Source organism: Falco naumanni, chromosome 7, assembly GCF_017639655.2.
Source record: "Falco naumanni isolate bFalNau1 chromosome 7, bFalNau1.pat, whole genome shotgun sequence".
NCBI lineage: Eukaryota > Metazoa > Chordata > Aves > Falconiformes > Falconidae > Falco > Falco naumanni.
In genome coordinates, this window is record NC_054060.1 from 56,076,007 (window position 1) to 56,098,111 (window position 22,105).

Genomic DNA, 22,105 nt, shown 5'->3' on the forward strand with positions numbered 1-22,105 from the left:
TGAAAGAGCACTGGGAAATGTAAAGCAATTCTGAACTCATTGTTTAAGCACAAGAACTTATTTTTCTACTTGGGGCTCACCGTACTGGTACTTGCCATCCTTGTGCAGCTACAAAATGGACATTTTGTCATTATTAGTCACTTCAAATTTGAAAAAGGGTGTCCCAGAAAGCAGGGATGAAGTTAACACCTTCTCTATTTTGGGAAACCTAGCTTGTTAACGTGACCAGACCTCAGCAGAAACCAATAAGGCTGAATAAAATACCATCTCTCAAAAAGTTACACGGTAAATGTTCAGCCATCAGCGTGATCCTGCTGACCACAGATGCCAGTAGATCACTGCCTTTGATTTAACCCTGCAATGTAATGATGCAGGGTAGGGTAAGAGTGAAACCAGAATCAGAATCATAGACTCTAGCATGTCTGGGGCAGAGATGAGGAAGCATGAGAAAAATCCAACCGAGTCTGCTTTCTGAGCCTTCACGGCAGGGCTCTTACAAACTGACCACTTTCTGTAAATAAGTTATTGTGCCTGAGTAACTGGAGAATGAAGAAGAAAGGTGTGCAGCTTGCAAAATGCAGATAGGGACACTGTACACTACACACTAAAGGCTAGCTGCAACAAATGATAACAGTTTTCCTCCAAATAGCTGGAAAAGTAACATTGAAGAGTCTAACACCTATCTCATCTGGGACATAATTAAAACATCCCCATTGTTGCTCAGATGTTAAGATACTTCATTTTCTTCTTTGACTCTAGTTAGCATTAGCTTTGAGTAAGTTATCTGTCTTGGGGCAAGGGACATAAACCAGTTATGCATAGCATTAATGGACAGGATTATTTCAACCTTAGTACAGCATGGATTAGATATATGGGAGACAAATGTCCATCTATGACACTATTGTGTGTTCCTATGGCATATCTGCTTGTCAAGCCAGAAAATGTTGCCGAGTTTCCAGGGGCTGTGGGTTGCTGGAACACAAACAGCTCGTACAACTCTTACCCTCTGTGGCTGCTTGCAGGAAACTTCACAGGAAGGTTGGAGGGAAATGGAAGTGTAGGAAAACCTGTGTTGACTGGAGCCTCCGACTTCTTGGTAAGTCAGTATGAGCTCATCAGTACAGCCCAGTAGCTGGGCTCGTGATATCAGAATTGTTAAGATAATTCAGCCAACTGTGAGAACTGAGACTTTGGACCTTCATGTCAAATGTGCACCTAAGCAAAGGAACTTGTTGCTGTTGCATGCTCCACTTAGCAGACTCTTTCCTACTATGTATTTTATGCAAATATTTATTTCACAAACTGAGCTACAAACTGACTCTGAAGACTGGTGTTAGGAGGTTTATGAGCGTATCCTACGATGGCTTTATCCCTTTAACGTTATATTTTATTGGTGTCAGCTAACCATCAAAGTCATCCACGTAATTGCCTTGAAACATTGAATGTTTTAAGTTACTGATTTCAGTCAGATTACACATGTACAAAACTTTGTGGATCACACCAAGTATTATACACTAGCAAGTACTATGCACAAGAAGGAAAAAAAAAATAATAGAATGAAAAAATGATGAATTTGGGATGAATCTGGATCTGGCCATTATAAAGGGGCCCAGACTAAACAGAAGCTACCGACTTGTCACTGAGGGAATGTATTTGCAGGAATCTTGTACATAAGATATTTTGTTTCTAAAACTAGAACAAAATAACAGAGACAAACTGGAAGAGACAAGTGTAAAGTAACAAATATGATCATAAATTTCAAAACTTTCTGCAAAAAATGCTGGAAGAGTTTGTAGTGTTTAGTTGAGGAAAACAGTGTTCAAATATGGAAAATGTCAGAAAAAGAAGGTGGCCACCAGATTTATTTTCTGTATTCATTTATAATTGGATGAGATGAAACAGGCTTATTATAGCAAGAAAAGATTTAGGTAAGACATTGGAAAATCTCTAACTAAATAAAGATGGGTAGCAGAATGGATTCCCATAATCTTTTTCAGCATCTCCATCACTGGAGTTTTTAAGAATAGATTAGAGACACATTTAAGCTGATCTGTATACAGTCTTGCCTCAGAAGGATGAAACTGTATGCATTGAGACCCAACTGTGCTTACACTTTTTTTTTCATGAGATGTAGCCCGACTATTTTTTTTAAATGTATTTCATCATTTATATGTAATGCAATGCCAAATACACTAAAATGAGGCTGCTTAAAGTGTGTATGGAAACAAACTGATTAAACTAATTTTTATGTTTTTCCACTTATCATGGAGGTGTCATGCTGAGACAGAATACAAAATGGAGTGTGGTGTGAATGCTCATTGTGGAAAAGCAAAAAAAAAACAACCAAAAAGTCCATTATATCATTTGTAATGGGAAATGTATTCTGGTAAGAAAGCTTGTATTTCCACAGCGTTCTTATACTGGGAGTTTCAAAGCACTTTCAGAAATGTTCTTAGCAGCCCTGAGGCACTTTGTGAGGTTAGACCACATCTCTGCAGCTTTAAATGGGAGACAGAAGCCCCAAAATGTCTAGTTCAAGTTCTAAAACCTGCTGGTTCCTAGCAGGGCCAGGCCTGGCCTCCTCCAGGTGCAGCTCATCTCCTCTTCTGTGTCATGCTCCCTCAGCATCACTGTCACTTGTCAACCTGTCTCTGTGCTTTCATCAACACTTAAAGACAGGATACCTTCCTGTATGACAGGGGTAAGTGCTGAGTTACCATCCTTTCCTGAAGACCCCTACCAACATACCTATAAAGAGCAAACATGTAACAAGAATTTCTATAAGAGAAAGGGTAGCTGATATTTATTAAAAGCAGAAATAATATGTGCATATTATATGTATATGTTTATATATAAATTTACATGTATTTATATAGATAAATATATGAAAAAAGTTGTATTCCTTTGACCTTGTCTCCTATGTCATCTCTTAGGACAGAGACACAGAGAGACTTTGTATGTGTTTGTACAGCACGTTGGGACAAAGAGACATTGGTCTTGGCAAAAACCTCTTGTTGATAGTATTAGATGAACAATATATTTTATGTTTGTGTCCTAATGCTACAGTCCTATACTCTGGAAACATGAATTTGCATAAAGTTTGTAAGCTTGACTTGGTGCTTGTTTAGGTACTTTCAAAAATAATTATTTAATATTGTTACTGTTTGACCATTTTACATGTCTGCTTTATGTTAAACATGAATACTTGGGCCATGCAAATAGTAGTTGCTGCGTGAATGGATACTTTTCCGTGTTCGTATTATTTTAAATCGTCAAGTTCTCAGAGGTAAATACATTATAGCAATTCTGTCTGTTTATAGACAAGTCAGCCGGACACAAAGATAAATCTGTTAAATATCTATTTTAAAAAGCGCCTTTGCCTGGCATTAGGTGGATTCAGTTTCTATGAAAACTTAACTTGGCACTAATATGCTTTGTACTGCCCTTCAACACCGCACTTTGTGCTATCACTGTTGAGAGGCAACAGCAAAAAGTATTTACACAACAAAGGGGAAAAAAACCCAACCCCAACTCTCTAATAATGAGAATAACCTTAGCCAAGGATATCTCCCTGAGAATTAATAACTAGCTGGGGTTAATGGTCACTGGCTTCACCTTAGGCCCTCAATTAATCCCTGAACCACAACTGTTATTACCTAATTGACTTAGTTTCATTTCATTTATACATTTCAAAGTGATCTTCCTAAAATCACACTGACAGAGTAACGTGGTCTCTGCAGATGCGCGCTGACATGGTTTCAATATTGTTACTTTGCCTCCACACGCTTGCATTGACATTTCATTTTGTTTTGACATTGCAGTGCCACATCTATGGATCCGTGCAGATGATGTGGGGTTGTTCACGTTAGGTGAAAGCCCATCCAGGAGTGAGGGCAGACTAACATCGCACGCAGGGACACGATGTCAGATAAAAGCTACTAAGCAAAATTATTGTTATCATTGTGGATGATTGTTACCACTGTAATTTATATGTTTGTAAAGGGAAGAAAGTCAGATAAAATTTCACCTGAAATCTTGCTGCTTTTCTTAAATAAAAACCCCACAAACAAAAATCTTTTCACTTACACAAGCTTAAAAATAAAGCCTGAAAAATGGAGCAGAAAAGTTTTTTTTTTTAATATTACCACTTCATGCTTATTTGAGGCTGTAAATGAATTATGCAAACCTTGTGTGTTCCAATAACATAATATGAATGCAAGTAGCTGAATATTGTAAGATGCAACTCTAAATCAAGAAATCCTTATAAAAATAGGGCATCAAAATGAAGTCTTTTTATTATGTGGAAAAGTTTTTGAAAAGTCTTTTGAAGCTCTTTGATCCAGCTCTGAAATAATTTTGGTAGATTACTATTGTACGAAACCCATAATTTATTGTAGCTGACCTAAGCTGCTCTTTGTATAACAGCCATATATGAAACAATAGCAGGAAAGTGAAAAACACAAGGGGAACTAAAACTGCTCTGTTTATTATTTAGCTCATAATTACATCTTCCTTATTTAATCTTTTGAATCCTGGCATGTTCTTAATAATACAGGTTCAATTAATATTTACTATACACAGGAGAGTTAGTTTTTAGTAACGCATTTAGACTATCCAAACTTTGTCTAACTTGTGACCTTTCCCTAACCTAAGTGAGATCTATTTTATACAGCTCGTACTAGATAGACAGTTTCTCTATAAATGGTGAAGCTGCTGCCAAGCCCCCATTGTTAGCTAGTTCATTTTTCAATGGGCACGCTTTAGGTTCCTATCATACTGCTGTGAAGAGCAAGCCCTTGAGGTTTCTTCTTTTGTCAACATAATAAAATGGTTATTTCTGAATAACCCCCAAATTCACAACAAATGGTCTTTTGTGATTTAGAACAACATGATAGGAGGATTTTTTTTGTTTTGTTTCTGCAGGCAGCCTCCTATTTTATTCCCTAATATTAAATTAATATTTGGGTAGCATTTGTCTTAAGGTAATTATAACCTCATCCTTAAAAATAACAAATGCATGTTTCTAACAAGTGTTATTCTTGCTCTGTATTCACCATTTAACTGCAGATGATCCCTTCAAAAGCCACCTAAACAGCCTGACTGCTTCAGCTGAAGTAAAAGGAAAAACTGAGTTCAATTCTGCATACTTTTTGTTGACCCTCAAGGAGTCGTCATCAACTCTGGTAAATAAGAACAACCTGTAGTATGTACGCTCTTGCTAGGATGACTGTGGTTTGGAACCGGGGAGCTAGCCATCCTCTCCCTTCTGAGCCAAGCAGATTTTGGCACAGGAGGAAAGCTAAACCTCTGACTTCAACCGACCTTCTTACAGAAATGCTGCACAAGCAAGGCGTGAGAAAAGACCACTGTAATGGCTGAATTCCTCATATTGGCTGTGCCTACTTTCTAGTAGCACAGGTGTACTCTTAACTTGGTCAGCCCTACGCTCAACGTGGGAGTGATTAGACTGCACTACTGCTCTGCTCTGTGAGTGCGCCCGGCCTGCAGAAACGACCTAGACTGCAAACCAAGAGAACGAAGGAGAGCAGCACGCTGCTTCGCCATTACAACGCCGTGGGGAAATCTGAGGACAGTCCGCAGGGCTCCTAAAGCCGGTATTTAAATTGGAGGTAAGAGCAAAACAGGTTGGGATGGTGGGTCAGCCCAAGTGCATACAGAACTGGAAACATTCAGATGTAGTATCAGAAACAGAAGCAGGCAGTAGAAAACATAGCACAGACGTTTCAAAGGGAAACAAGGGCAAATGGGAGAATACTGAATAAATAAATGTGAAATGGTTAAAAAAGACGGAAAATTAAAAGGGGGGGAGGATTTAAAGGCAAATGGGAAGAGCCATGAATAGTCTTCTGTAGCAGTCTAGATGGTGGAGAAATCCAAAAGCAAATACCAGGAGTGAATGACTTTTTGAGCGAACATATCAAAACAGGATGAAAATTATTCATGAACTATCAGTACTATTAATGTGATAAAACAGTAATGAGGTAAGCACTGTAAGAAATTTGGTCCTTTTTCTTCAGCTTTCGATCAGAAGTTTTATTCTGCTCTGAGCAGGCTTTAGGGAAAGATTATTAAACTCATACTAATAATGCATCCCCAGAATGCCAGAATGATAAAAAAATATTTCCTTTTTATACTAGAGTGTGACCCACCACTGTGTTGGTCCGTCTATACAAGGAAGTTTTACTTCCCTGTTCAACACAATTACATCAATTCCTAAAGCTCAGAACAGGCCTTATTACAGTGCTTGGAAGAGCAGATGCTTGGCAAGTCTATATATGCCAGTGAGAACATCATTCAGTTTTATGCACACTTCTGTTTTCTGGCTTGGCATAATTCATTAGCACACTCTACAGAATACTCCATAAAACTGGATTTGGCTTTAATGTTAAGGTTCTAATGACTACAGTGTTGTTCAACAAAAACAACAAACAACTCACAAACAAACAGTAGTCTCTCCTCTTTAATATTAAAGTTGATGTTTACAGCTGATAAACAGAGAAAATACACAAATGACTGTTTTTTTGCAAGACACAAGTAGGAATAACAAAGTAATATTAATTTTTTAATGTTCTGCTTTCAGCATTTAAAACAGCAACGCAGTGTAATTTTTTGTGATGGCAAAGCTTGTTCAATAGCATGTAATGAAATTGGAACAGTATGTACACTGTTGTGGCTTATTTCATCCTCATTCTAATACAAAGATTCTTAAAGGGGGCAATATATAAAGATGAGGTCAAAGCTTTGATTAAAGACAGCTGTACTGCTTTCCAACCTGTTATGTCACAGCATTAGGTAGAGGAATAAATAAACAAATACAAGCCTAACCTGATTTATCTGTGTGTGCCTGCATAAATTTGTTTAATGTAAAAACAAATAAAGCAAAGCTTTGATGGAGGTTGAGCAGAATTTTCAACATCTGTGCAGATAAATTTAATTTATTCAGAAAGAAAAAGCAACATCAGTGCATCATGTAAAAGCTGATTTAAGTGATTTCATACAACAGAAAGCATATGCACTAGCTGAAACAAAATCAGTTTCCCCTTAAAACCCATTTCACTTAGACAACCGTTACTTCTGAATTTTCTACTAGGATAATGTTCAGTTATTTTTTCTTTTTTATTTTCTTCTGGATTTTATACATTCCACTAACCTAAACCCCAGTGAAAAGTCCCAGAGGCAGCAACACCCTAAACGCAGCTTCTGTGTAGCATCAGGCAGGAATACCTCACAGATTCCTTCTGTGTACCTTTATGGTCAGATCCTGAAAGCCGGTTAGGTAAAATAAGCCAAGCACAATACCTTAAATAGTTAAACATAAATGAGTTACAGGTGTTTGAATAGTCTTTTAAAAATAAATCTTTCCACCATAACACATTAAAACCCAGGAAAATAATCTCTGTGCAACAATAACTCACTGCAGTGGAGCTATACTAGCTTATCTCTGCAGCAAGGGACAGAGTACCAGGAAGACTAAGGATATTTTTTCCTGAAAATTAAAGATTAGTCAAAGTGATAAACTCCTGTCTGAAACATATCAAAAAGTTTTAAAGTGAGAACTAAAAATTTAACATAATACTGACTGTATGCATCTGAAAACTATAGCTGAAAAAAACCTGAATAGGATTAATACCCTTTTAACTCAAGGCAAGACTGTAAAAAGTCTGCATGTGATTTTTGAAATCATACAGGCACAAAAAGTATCACCTCAACTGAAAGAAGATGATGAATATGCATCACAATGTTTTAAAGACCATTTCCTTAGGGAAGAGGTTATCAACTTGTGCTTGAGGGCAGCTGTTATCACACCTTTAATTCTACAACAGAATCCGAACCTCTGCTTCTCCAAAAATCTGAACACAGTGAGCATACACGCGTGGCTCTCATTGACTTTTAAAAATAGTTTGTTCTTTCCTGAATGCAAGTTAGCAAAGAAAAGAGTATTGAAGTGTGCCAAGCCCAATAAGCTGCTATCTTAAAGAAATCTCTAACTGCAAGCACAAATCTAAGCCCCCATACTGCCCCTCTGAGAGGCCATGAGGATGGAAACAAAATGAGTTCTGAACTCCTCAGAACTTCAAGGAGGGCTAACAGCCACCCCAAGGTACCTCTGATTTTGGTGGTTCCAACAAGAGAACAACAATGCTCTTGCAAGAATACGTAAGTATGCAGGGAACATGCCTATTTGTGTGCTTCATTTGTCTTGTGGAACTGATCCAGTATGAAGCACTGTTTTACCTTTTATTCACTCCCCTTCCTGAACACCAGGATGGTAATCTTCTTCAGAAGTAACCCACATAGAGAGCTCCCGCACATTGTTCTTTTGGACTTCAGTATGCCAGAAAATGGTATGTTACAGTACCTACAGGGGTCAAGACCGATTCCTTCCTTAAAGTCAGTTAAGAGACTTCCTAGGTCTAGGTTCCGGGGAGGGAGCGGGGAGGAAAAGACAAAACACAAGTTATTTTTAAGTCATTAAAATGCTTATTAAAACCCCCACAAAACTAGCTTCAAACTTCACAGGCTCATATCCATAAAATAAACCCTTGCTCTTCACTTTCGCCTCTTCTCTAAAAATCCCCTAACTTAGATATGTTTCAGTTGATTACTTGGGATGCCGTTGTTGATTTTAGCAATCAGATAGTGATGAAACACATATACAAATTATCGTCCTCAAACCTGGCTATTTACTGTAACAGCCAGAACTTACGTGATCCTGTCTTACCACTTGTGCTTTAGGAGCTGTGCATTATATTGTTTTTAAGTCCCAGAATAAGAGTCTTTACCAATTTTCCACATCACTGTAGGTGTTTCAGTCAGATCACTAGCACTGAGTAAACTTGTGAGTGAAACCATAAAAAGCTACTTATTTTTAACAGTGATTCCGTAACAGGGGTAAGAACTGAAAGTTGCACCTTTTGTTGTGCATTTTTGTCTTTGTTTAGAATGTTAGAAGCAGCCATCCGGAAGGAAGAAAGATTATGAGTATCTAGAAACTAGCTGTTTGACAGAGACAGAAATGCTGATAATGAGTGGGTTGTGTCTGTCGTTTTTGGCTGATCACAACAGAGGTCTGAAGCAAAACAGAAACTCTTGATATGTTTGTGTAAGGAGGCAGTAGCGTAGGGGCGGGCAGCAGGAGTTCAGCTGAAGTTCAGGGCAGATGCTGCCATCAGTTTACACTGCAGGAAAGTAAAATTGCTTCCGGATTTACCTCTTCCTCCCAACATCAGCACTGAGCCATGCTGTGTCGCAGAGTCACGATGTCAGTAGGAAAGCAGTCTTTCAGCAGGATACCGCGTTCACGATGGCAGTCCAGCTCTTCAATAAATCCGTACCAGTAGATGACCAATCCAGGGCCAAATCTATCACGCAAAAAAGAAAACGAACTTACGTGACTGTGCTAGGTGAACTTTTATTTCCCACCTCTGTGACTCCAACACAAGTAAATCTGTTAATTTGCAAAATTAAATCTGCAAAACTGGGGAGAGTATTTGACCTCCATTTAATTTTCAGATTTTAATCAACATTGAATTGACATATGTCATTAACACTTGATTCCATGACTAAAAATGCTATTAAGAGACTCAAACAATCCACATCAGCTTTGTTTCTTCCTTTAAGTACTCTGCATATATCATTAAAATAGACCCTATGCCTGAAATATTAAATAACATCTAGTAACTTTGATACACACAGAAGTCTCTTGCCATGCACTCTGCTTTTCCCGATTTGGGTGTGCAGGCACTAAAAATACATGGGTTTACGCAAGCTCCAGTTCATGCAAATTACAGCATCATGAAAATAACGACAAATCTTTAAAATATAATCTTTAAAAAATAACAATGAGCTGTTACTCAGGTAACTGTTAACGTAAAGCACAATTCAGAAAGAAATAGAGTTACTGCTGCAGTGTCTGTGAAATGTGCCTCAGGAATTCCTCAGATATTGCTAACTCTGACTGATCCCCACTAGGCAATCTCAGGAAGTAGCCCCATGGACTATTTTACCCATCAGGAAGTTCAGACCTTCAGGCTGGGTTCATAAAGAAGTAATCACTATCAATCACTGTGTACTGCGATATGTTTTGCACATCAGTTTCACGTTTTTCCTACTGAGAGCACTTAATTAAAGGGCAGCACTACTTTTGGTGTAGTGTTGCAGGAATTTTACAGTGAAATCATAAATTATGAATGTTGGGTTAGTAAAAGGATGTCTAAAAACAGAACTGCTTTCTGTAGTCTAACATTACAGCAGTCTGTACAACATTAGGCCAAAAAGCTTTTTCTTTCCTTGATTTATTATATGCTGTAGTGAACTTGCCAAAAACAACAGTGCAGGATGAGCTGTTAGATACCGTCTGTACAAGAAAAAGTTCAATAGAATGTCATGTAATGGTTTGCATGCAGAGCCACGCTCAGGACTTTACCAATATGGTAGCCTATTTTTTTAAATGTTTAATTATAATGAAAATGTGTTGGGGGGGTGGTGCACGGTAACCTAAATGTCCACGTAGCAGACAATACAAGCACTCAAAACCATGGGTAGTGCCAGACCAGCTTCATTAGGGTGGTTTCTTTCCAACAATGGAGGGAAAACTCTATTTGATGTGCTCATGTAATGGAACAGGCATCAAAGGAAGAAGAAACCCCTGTGGCTTCCTCCTGCAGTTTCAATTAGATACGGTAGTCTTTTGCCCCAGACTGCTGCACAGCATTGTAACATTTCAGTTTATGGCTACAACTCTTCAGCCTAGAAGTGGTTGCAGTTTAGTGGCAGAGTAAATTACCCCTCAGCATAGCTGAGGCAACGCTGGCAAATGTGCTTTTTTGCGACTGAAAGATGACATTTGAAAGTGGAAATGCTAAAACTCTGACAAACCCAGCTATACTAGCCAACATATTCAAACCTACTTAGCAGTGAATAAAGCACAGACTGAAAAGTGGCTCATGCAGAAGGACGATGCCGCCTACATCCAATTCCCAAGTTTCCTCTTGCTGCCCAACAGCTTCAGCCTCTACTGTCTCAAAGGGCTTCTCTCCGTTTCCTTTTGCTTAAATTCACACGGGGCACAACCCCACCGGACCACAGAGGCCAGCCAGCCTAGCAGCAGCAAGAGCAAACGGCAAGCGAAGCCAAGGACTGATGCCCACTAACTCTGATGAGAGGCAGTAACTGCTGATGCAGGATGGGCTTGCTTTTATTTCACAGACTACGTTACCTGTTCCCACATTAGTCGAACATAATATAAGGGGTAATTGGGTGGGGATGTACTCATGTACTAACCAAAGTTATTTTAAAAGGACCTCCCCTTAGAAGATAGGGAGTATACCTAACATTTCTAATGGGCTATTTTATGCAAGGCAGAAGCTATGAAACATACACAAGCACTTATTACGAGCGGACGTGCCAGGTAAAATCTTGATGCTAATCAGCAGCTGCTCAACCCAAGTTTTGAGGGGCTCATTTTGCTCCGTGTGGCAATCTGAATCCCCTGTCCACCATAAAATACATTGGGCACTACGCTTAAGTAATTTGTTATTTTTTGAAATCGAAATTTTTAATAAAATTAATCTTTCAAGACACATCAGAAGGCTAAACTATGTCCTTCTAGCAAATCATCACAGCTCAAGCACAATTTTCCAGTAAAAATTTGTGCTTAAAACGTTATGTTCAGAAATGCCAAATTTGATGAAAAAATTTATATACAAGAACATCTGCATACTGTTAATTAGAGGAGCAAGTGCATCTTTAGCATGAAAACATCCATCCATCCTGCTTTTGACTGTGTTATTATAAAAAACCAATTTGTCCTGTGCCACGTAGGTTGCACTGTTTTCCACTACATTGTGTTACTCCTTCTGTTATAGCTCCATATCACACAGCCCATATGTATGATCACATAAAAAAGTACCATACGTTTGTTCAAAAACACTTAAGTGCAGTACTTAAGACCAAAATTAACTTGTTGGTACATTAAGCATTTGCCACTGACTATCAGGAACTCCTGCTGCTAAGTGCTAATTTCTCTCTCATTAACGCCCAGAGTTGGCAAATCACAAACAATGCCACTGGTTAATTACTGCTGCCTTAATTTGAAAAGACGCTTAACCTTTTTGTGTAAGGGGATGAGGTAGGGAGGTGTAACCTAGAAGTAAGCACTACCCCTTTTAATTCCAAAACCCAGATATGACACTATGAAAAACAAAACTCAGTGCTGCAAATGACAAAGTAAAGCTACAAATGTATTTCTGCATCAGCCGCGACACTCAACAAGTCAGGGATTGACCCTGGTTTACACGGGGGAATAAACCAAAATCACAGAATGCTTACTTTGTATTGCTATGGAAAGGGTACGCATTGAGTAGCTCTGAGGAGGAGAAAAAAGCTTTGAATGTACCAAATGGTTCGACAACTATATAGGTACGGTATGCAATATAGGCCAGGTTATCCCATTTCATATGAAAGACACATTGGAAAAAGTTTAAGCTTAAAACAAAAATCAAGCTTAGAATGTAAACAGACTATGGAGTACTATTGATTTTGTTCTTGCTCAGAAAAAGTGCATAAATGCTTAAAAATATGCCTTTTCCTCCTCTGTCTTTAGTTTTTACCTTGGAAAGCTTAGGTGTGAAAGAATGTGCCCAGAAGTTATACAGAACTGTAGTTTTACCTATTCCAGTGAAACTATTACTTTCAGAGTTTTACTATCATATAGAATTTCTTTTTAGAGGTGAAAAGAAATCCAGCTAACTAAGGTTTGGTTAATTCCACGCAGTAAACATAGAATAAACAGGAAATAGAGAGGCAAGCTTACTTCAAAATATAATAAACATAGCAAGTGAAAATTGTCCACACAGGTTGCGTCAGTTTACTTAAAAATCAACCAATAAGTATGTAGTTATTATCATATCATACACATCCTGGTTTAATCATTATCTAGTTTTGACATCAGAAGTTGTGGCTACCAGGCAGCCGAAGCCAACCCAGCTGCACTTCAGTGTGGGGCGGGAGTGCCCCAAGTGCCAACGGGGGAGGCAGGCAGGCTTATGACCCCACGGCATGGCAAGAGGAGGGCAGGCTTACAAAAGCCCATGGATTAGTTTAGATCTCATTTAGGCTTGCTATAGAAGGCTAAATTTAGTCTAAGGGCAGCAGACGGTGTCTTCCAAAGAATCAGCTGAAGCATTTGAGATAGAACCTGGCGGTAGTAAGATATAGCTTGAGCGCAGTTAAATACAGACACGGGCTCAACAGTGCTTTAGATAAAGCTTATGTCTGACCACACTACTCTCTAAGTCAGCTTTGCACTACTTCAAGAGTGTTCAGAGGATCTTATGTACTGGTTTAATGCCATCCATTTTGAAAGGCACCCATAGTTAAAGGAGTATAGACTTGTACATCAATAATCCTGGGACACTGGGCTCTGTTATTGGAAAGGAGTTTCACAGAGACATGCTGAAAAGCCAGGAAGGTAAAATTCAGATAATCCAAAGTGAAACGGTTCTTCTTCCTAAAATAACCAACCAACCAACTTAAAAAAAACAACCAAACAAACACCCAAAATCGCATCTTTGTATAAGCCAAGGGATCACTTAAGAAAAAAACAGGGAAAGGAAAACTACGTAAAATGTGAATCTGGGTTTAACTTGCCCTCCAGTTGAACCAGTTTTGTGCTGGAAAAGAAGAAAGACTTTTATTTATTTATCAAAGTGGCCTAGTAGCCTCACACATATTCTACTTCACTTCAAGAGAAACTACTCTCTAATAATGCCTTTTCTTCTGGAATGTCTGTGTGGGGTCCGTACTAGCTTCTAAGGATTTGTCTAGACATGTGGCTGTTGCAAGTGGATTTTTTCACCATCAAAAAGCCTTGCATGTGGTTTTATGAAAAATGTATTTTCAACACAGTGCTCAATACTGAGCAGAAATGTAAAACATCTTGCAATTGTTTTTAAATAAATGTTCACTTTATTTATTTTTAGTCTATTTGTTATAGATGGGTTGTAAGCATCTCAGCATAACGTAAATAACTTTAATTCCAAGAGACTCTCATAATGAAATGCTGGCATATGAATTATTATTTCTAATATGCATGTATTTAAGCAAGTATTTTATAAAACAGATTCAGATGAATATTTGTGTTATACGAAAGCATAGCAGTCTACCTGGTTGGCGAATTTAATTATGAAGGTCACATCTGAATATGTCTTTGAAGGACTGCATTCTGGTCCCTCACTTTTTAATGTCAGATCATCAACAGTGCCAGCTAAAAAGCTGGTTTTGTTTCCATGCTTTTCTTTTTAAATATCAAGGAAAATAGAGCATTACCACTTGCACATCACTACTTATTTCCTGGGAAAAGGGAATTATAACAAATCACAAATAAATTGTTACTTTCTAAGTCAATTTAAGATGGTTCTTGAAAATCACACTTGTGAGTAAACTCGCTTTTCTTGTAGTTCTAATAAATCCTGAAGATAATAATTACACCCCCCACCCCCAATATCTAATATGTTTACTGTTTAAGGACTCACAACTTTACCTTAGTGTACTTGTACCAGTCTCATTTGTGTCAGTGAGGGAATTTAGATATTGGCAGAGGTAGGCTAGGAGGCAACAACTGCAGACCACATTTTCAAGTAAGGTCAATTGGCATCAGTCAGCCAACTTCCTTACGTCTAGACCAGTTTACTACTGCTGATGACACAGCATTATAGATCTTGGCAAACATTTAATGGCCACTGCTCAGAAACTGATTCTGATTAGCAAGAAATTTTCTATTTAAACAACTATCACAAGCCAAGTTCAGAATAGTTTATAACAAGGTGTTTCTGCTACTGTTCACTCATATAGAGTTTTAAGATCAAATAAAGGGACTTGAGCATGAAGACAGTGCATTTTAAAAACTCTCAATGCACTTTAAAGGTAACTGTGAGGTTTTATCATCTTCATTATGTTTTAGATCCTTCACACACTTTTGTGATCCAGACACACACACTCTCACACAGATTTAAAAACCCGATGCCTTCAACACATTACACAGCATCTTATTTCCTTGACTTCACCAAATCTGGTTGAAAGAAAGAAAAAAATTTCCAATACTTAGTAAAATCAAGTAACTGAATGACATTTTTTGCTATAAAAATCTGATCCTTAATCTGAAACTCAGAAGGCTACAATATTTTTGGGTCGAACTCCCTTAAGCTTGTCTTCCTGCAGTAGCAACCACAAAAAAAATATATTTGTAAATGTGACTCAAGAAAAAAAATTAAGACGTTCCAATCACATACTTTTAAAGATAATAGGAAACTTGTCCATAGCACTAGCAAGCACTGTATCAATTACGCACAGAAGCTGGCAGCATATTAAGTCTCAAGGATCCAGGCACCCAGTTTATGCTGCTTAAGGTAAAATTAAACAAGTAAAACCTAATCTGCTTTAAGCTTTGATGTTACCACAGTAGTTGGGGGAAGTCTTATTTTTACAGAAGACAAGGAAAAAAAATTAAAGTCTATTAATACGCTATGATACTCCCACTTCCAAGGAGGTTTTGACTAAAAAGTGGGAATTTCTGTTGGGCTGAGAAAGGTAGGCATTTCCATGAACACCAGATACTGATGTAATATGCAGCTGATGTGGAAGCTGGAGTTGTCAGGTGAAAAAAAAGGTGGAGGGAAACTAATATCAGGCCTCTTCTCTATAGTCACACCTCTCCTGGATATGATTAAATCTTAATGAGCTTTTTTTTTTATATTTGCTGTCTTTTTATCTCTGCAATGACTGTTAAGGCATCAATCAAATAGCAGCATTTCATCAGGCTTATAATATGATGTAATTGCTTTTGGCATTTGCAGAAATAGAAATCAAATCAAGTGATATTTATGTGGATATAAGAGACCATTTAAAATATTTTAGAATTTTGCATAGCACAATTTTTAAATGCATATTAATAGAATGCATCAAAACCTGTGCAAGGCACTGTCATTAAAATATTATAAATACAATATAACTTTTAGCTGCATAATACATTTTTAATAAACAAACTGTCGAAACACATTCTTCACTTACACTTACTCATTCAGATCTGAGTACTGTTCTCCAGGCAAATAAAGGATTTTTATAATCCTCAATGACAAGTTAGTTTTTTTTAAAAATACAGTTCTCATGGAAATAACTTTTAAAAGCTATGATTAAATAACATTAAGGCTTCACTGATTTACAAGGATCAAGGCTTTCTAAGTGAAAACTGATGCAGCGAGTGAGAAAGAAAACACATACTGGCTCAAGGCAGCTTGTCATTAAGACGAGAGCCTTGAGTGAACTCTGAATTTCTCAAGTTTTGTTGGTTCATGTCCTAACTTCTACCGAAACATATTACTTTGTTGTTTATTAATAGTGTTCCAGATGCTCATCTCTCAAAGCGACTGTGTGTACTTAAGGTAAATTTTTTATTTTTTTTCCCCAGTCTCAGCACCTTCAGCACATCAGACTGTAAGATTCTGTGCTGTAAAGAGAGACTATAACGTGCCCCTTATGTTTGTACCGCAGGATTGGGCTGATGTACTGAAAATTAACATGGTACTCAACACCAACATTTTAGAAAAGAAATTGTTAATCCTTACACTGCTGGGCTGTTTCATGGAAATGACAGCCAAAGTTGTCTTTGGCTTTAGGGAAGATCACTTCCATATGCATTTTGGAAAACAACACGTTTTAGCTATGTGGGAAGTTAGTTCCAGTATCTATGTAAGAGAAATAAAAGAGAGTGTTCCAGGTACCTTACTTGGTAATTTGGAGGTAGGTCCATCCAAGTTTCCCTGGAATATAAGTATCTTACATGACTTAACCATCTCAATACTGGGCAAAGTGATTCAGGCATCCTGCATGATGGGCATAACTAAGCAGAAGAAGCTCAATCAAAAAACCTCAATCTGAAAGGCACAATATAAGAAAGCTTTCTACATCTTCTTTTTCAGAAGTTTCATAAATTCTTTTCTTGTGGACAGAGTCTAATATTCTGTATTAGCTGTTGCATCTACATATTTGTCTTTTAGAATTCAGGGTCAGAAAATTGTTTTACTGTATCTCTACAAGGGCATTAATGTGTTCCTGTTCAAAGCAGCAACACCCTTTCATCCTGCAACGTGCAATTTGATTACTAGTTTATTAAAGTTACGCTACTTCTACTGAAGTTGTGCTACTTGTATTTACCAGTTAAGACACTGCAAGAATGTTGGCATCCTTTGAAAAGGTGTGGAGAAAAGGTGGCGGGTTTGCACCACAGAATTATTCCATATATTGTCGCTGGAAGCAATGCTTTCTGATTACACCCAGGCAAAGAACCGCCACTGAGGTACTTGCTTGTTACTCCCTTTCCCTGAGAAAACCTCATGCCATTAGTTCACTCCCCACAGACTGTCGATGCAAGGCTGCTATTGTTTGATTCTGCACATCTGAAGCTGTAGATCAGTGTTGAAAGGAGTTACTGAGGTTATTTCAAACATTTTGTTATACTCACAGCAGTCCTCCCAAAGGAATGCTTGGCTGCAAACTGCCTCTTATCCCGGGTGACAGAAAACATGGGAAAAGCTTTTGAGTACAGTTAGATTGAGGTCCAGGCAGCCATAAGTGCTGGTCAACTCATGCTGCCATTAGGTGATTAATAGTTGTTTATTTTTAGGGCTGGAAGTAACAGGCCATCCTAAGGCCAGTGCAAGATGATATCTGAATAATCTGTGAGTGCCTCAGAGTTTGCAGCAATCCTTTCTTTCTGTGCAGCTGTTTATCTGGTGACAGCGCTTGCCACAGTGACAGGATACACCAAGAGTGCATTTAACAGAGGACTCAGAACTGCTTTCCCAGCAATTGATCTTTGTTTAATAATTACTGCATGATAGAACCAAACTAATTGGAGTTGTTCAGCAAATTTTGATAGCAAAAATGTTGATAAAGAAATGCACTACATACCTGTGTGTTTAGCATTTCCCGACTATAAATTTTGGAGCCAGCATTAAAGCTATCCCAAGACATTTTGAATGAATTATTAGACAATTCTGTATCTCCGAATCCTTATACACAAATATACAATAAAACAAACAATGTAACAGATGAATTAACAAATGGAGGACAGCTCGTTTGCGCTTCCAACTTCCCAGATCAGAGAATTAGTCCAAGACTGGATAGTAAATCACATTGAGTATCTTCACACAATGTTGCTTTGGCAGTTAACTGCCAAACACACTATTGTGCATAATTGACAGGCAGAAATATTTTATGTGTGATGCTGTACTTAAATTTACTGTCTCTCAAAGTGTAAGTCACCTATCCGTATTAAGCAGGGAAGAGATGAAAAAGCAAGTACTATGTCTGCTGCCTATTACTGTGGCACCTGATGCCTACCCAGAAGGAAAAGCAAACACCTCCTCCGACCTGGAATATTGTTGCCACCTTTGGAATCTGCTGGCAAACTAATTGTGCCTGGCATTCACTTAATTCTAATGCCTGAGGCTCTTCAGCTTGTCTCCCAGTTGATAACATATACCCATCATCTGCACAATCTGAGTTGGCCCTGCCCTGCTTCACATTTGAAAATAGCTAGGTTTCAGTTGTCATTTGGGAAAGGAGTGCATCCTCAGATACGTGTCTTACACGCCACCTGCAAAATATCCAGTCTCTCAGAAGACGATAAAAACATTTCACATGGTGAAAAGCAGAGACTGTTCTAGACACTTCAGGAGACCACCAAGGCAATCTGTAGAACTGTTACATTCATTGTTAGATCAAACAAGTGCGTAACTGGGGATGTCTGAAGAAATCTGCTTTCCTTGTTTTGCCTTCCATCTCCTTCACTATGTACGCACACCCACCCACCCACCCGCCCCCTAACGCACGCATCTTCTGAAAAATTCATAATGCTATTTAGATTTATTTACAAGTTATTTGTTCTTTCTTAGTACATACCAACACTAGAAAAAATTTAATCTCAGCTTTCTTTGCTTACTACATACAACCTTTCTGGGCTCACTGTTAAAGGTATGGAATTCTGTTCAAAAAGAAGATATAGAAATGTACACTGTCACGTAAGTGTGCCTAGAAGGAGGGAGAGGGAAAAATCAGAGGAAAACACTATCGCTTGTGAAGGTTTAAAAGCAACAGCAGATTAGTTGAGACAGCCAGTGACATATTACAATCTATGTCTGATGAGAATTGAGCCAGAAGCCTACAACACGATAAAATCACATTAGTATGAATATTTTCCCTCATATAATTATAAGAATATGTTGAGAAGAGTGGAAGACAAGTTGGACTCCATATTCCTGTGGGCTGTTTTTTTTAAAATCTTTGCCATGCAATTACTAGATTGATCTTCTGTCAAGTCACTTACGCTGTATATGGCATTTGTATGTTAGCTGCTCCCAAAGACAGTATGAAGGTTATTATCCCAATAGCCACAAGGCCTCTGTGTTAAGTACAGCAAAATCCTTTTAGACAAATTTAAAACAAACTAAGAGTCACTACAGTCTTTTTTTGCCGAACGTCAGTTTAGTATACACATCTGGTACTATTCAATTGGAAAACTCTGTAAAACTGCTGTATTGAAAATGGAAGTCTAATGTCATCAGTGGATAAGATATGAATAAAATCCATGCAAAATATTGCAACATTAACATTATATGTGATACAAAGAATTTTCTCAGTTATTGCTGGTTTAGTGTCTGGGAACCACCACTGTTACATATTTTTAACATTTTAATAAAAGAACAGAAGAAAAAAATCCATTAAGCATCGAACACTTCTAATACTGAATCATCTTTTCACCTTAACTGTTTCTCTTAATCCCTTTTGTTTTATATGCAGTGTATTTCATAAAGGAACACTGTTGGTTGGCAGTCTTCTAAGGGGATCACAGATAGCACTAGCAGTCTTGTTTTAAACAAAACAGAAAAACAAAAGTTATTGAGCTGCTAGTCCTGTTCAGTTTCTGCTCCCTTTAAGACAAAAAGCAAAACTAACAGAAAAGAAAAGCAAGAAGAAAGAAAATACAGCTTTTCCCTCCAAAAATAAATTAAGCTCAAGTAAGCAGCTTGGAATATCACGAACAGCTGAACACCAGTCCGTTTTACCAACGCTTCTGAGACTTGGCTAACTTCCACCCGAGCATAGCTACCTTGTTGGTTTTTGGTTCTTGCATTGCCTAAAAGCTCAGAGTAAGTTCATTAAGCGGTAAGATTAGTATCTGTTGTGAGCAGCTGTCTTTCCCTCTCCTTTGTCAGCCAAAAATTACAAGGAGTTTTTCGTTTCTTATTTAAAGTGTTTATTTTCTGGTTGTCTCTCTGTATTTGTGATCGCAACGTCAAAGCATGCCATACATTCAAAACGTAATGAAGGACAGAGGTTAAAAATGGTTCCTGAATTCCATGGTTGCTGTACTCTTACAGGAACCTCTTGAGAAAGCTGTCTCTCACAGAAATCCACTTGTCATGGACAGCCATAATGCATCTTAAGGTGAGGTGCTGACATAAGGTTTCCATCTGCTCCAACCTGAGCACAGATCACTGAATATGTTGAAGTTGGGAGTGACACCTTCAATTTGAACTGAGTAATGGAAGCCCAATATAGACAATACAAGATACTTAAGATATTTTTCCTGTCAGCTTCCTCAGTTTATAGCACTCTTGCAAAAAACAGGGGTCTCCCTGTCTGGTCAAGCTAGACCATTGTTAACTGGAAGGTAAAAAAGAAAACAAACAACCAGCAAAAACCCCACACACAATACCCCACCCCCCCCCCCCAAAAAAAAAAAAAAAAAAAAAAAAAAGAAAAAAACCACCCAAACAAAACCCCACCAAAAAAACCCAAACCCAAAAGCACCCCCCCCCCCCCAGAGTCAGTAAATAAGCAAAAAAGAACAACTGCACCTTATTAAATTAAACCATCTAGGCAATTTCAGCTATTTCCTTATACTTCTAGGATCTCTCCATACCAAACCCTGACTTTTGCCAAAGACTTGTTCTTCCTGCACCTTTGATGAATCATGTTTTATACAAATTCCTACTTCTACACTTGAGGTAAGTTTTACAGATAGTTTTAAGTAACTGAATTGACTTAGAGGTAGGCCTGTGCACAACAGACCAGAACGCCTCCGTTAGTTATTAGCTATCACTACCCGCCAATACAAATACCCTCAGCAAGTCTGGCACCATCTTCCTGAAGAATGAGATGAATGGGCTATGGGGTTTGGAGCTTTTCAGCACCAAATCCTTCCTATGCGGAATTCCTCCAAGGATAAAGTTATTTCCATCAGGCTACTGACATGCTAACTGACTGGTCAGCACCTGAAATAGCGTCGTATGTTCTGTCCTGGTTACAAAACCCAGCTACTCAGTCAAAAAACTCCGCTGCCCTGTACTCCTCCTCTGCTCAGAAGTATCTGACAGCAAGATGCATAAATGGATGCAGGCATATATATTTTTTCCTCCAGCCTCCCTAGGTCTAAAGCACTAGAATGAACTGGTAAAGGAAAACTTGCATCACTCATACAAGTATTGTATTTTTGCTGAGGGTAAACAGGACTTCCACTTGGAGACCAGAATATCTCTCCCTCTCCACAACTGCTAAATCCACATTAACATTTTTAAAAGCTATTTCTAAAGTCATACCAATATATTAAGCATTATTTTTAGTTAAGTTCAAAGAGAAGAAAGAGCACAGCTTTGTCTGCTCTACCTGATTTCACTATGGCAACAGCAGAAAAATGGTAAATTCAGGAGATTAAGAGAGCTATAATTCTAGCTGAACCAGCAAAAATAAGAATTAAAAATTAATTTATAATTTCTTGATTACCTACAGACACTTTTGAACCATTCTTTAACTAAAAAGAAATATATCAAGCCAGACCACATATAAAGTGATAGAAACGGTGTAGAACAGTATAGAACAGCTTCTATTTGCTTAAGTAATGTTTCCACTTTAATGTACTTATTTGCTTTCATTTGCTTAGCACTGCCAATATTTAGTACTGTGCAAATTTATGGAAATCTGACTTTAAAGAGCTTTGTGGTACTGAGTGATTTTTTTAATTTTT

At 38.0% G+C, this 22,105-nt stretch overlaps 1 protein-coding gene across 8 annotated transcripts in view; it reads right to left on the minus strand.

Annotated features, from left to right (window-relative positions):
• The window catches only part of CDIN1 (CDAN1 interacting nuclease 1), a 136,617-nt gene that overhangs the window by 1,658 nt on the left and 112,854 nt on the right, over positions 1-22,105 (minus strand). For 4 of the 8 annotated variants that reach the window (XM_040602357.1, XM_040602351.1, XM_040602356.1 and 1 more), the window contains one exon: positions 6,464-9,383. In XM_040602357.1, the coding sequence (XP_040458291.1) occupies positions 9,248-9,383 (136 nt within the window). In that variant the 3' untranslated portion in view covers positions 6,464-9,247. Of the gene's footprint in view, positions 1-6,463; positions 9,384-22,105 lie in introns of those variants that run through there. The other 4 variants (XM_040602355.1, XM_040602354.1, XR_005829118.1 and 1 more) reach the window with 4 other exon arrangements.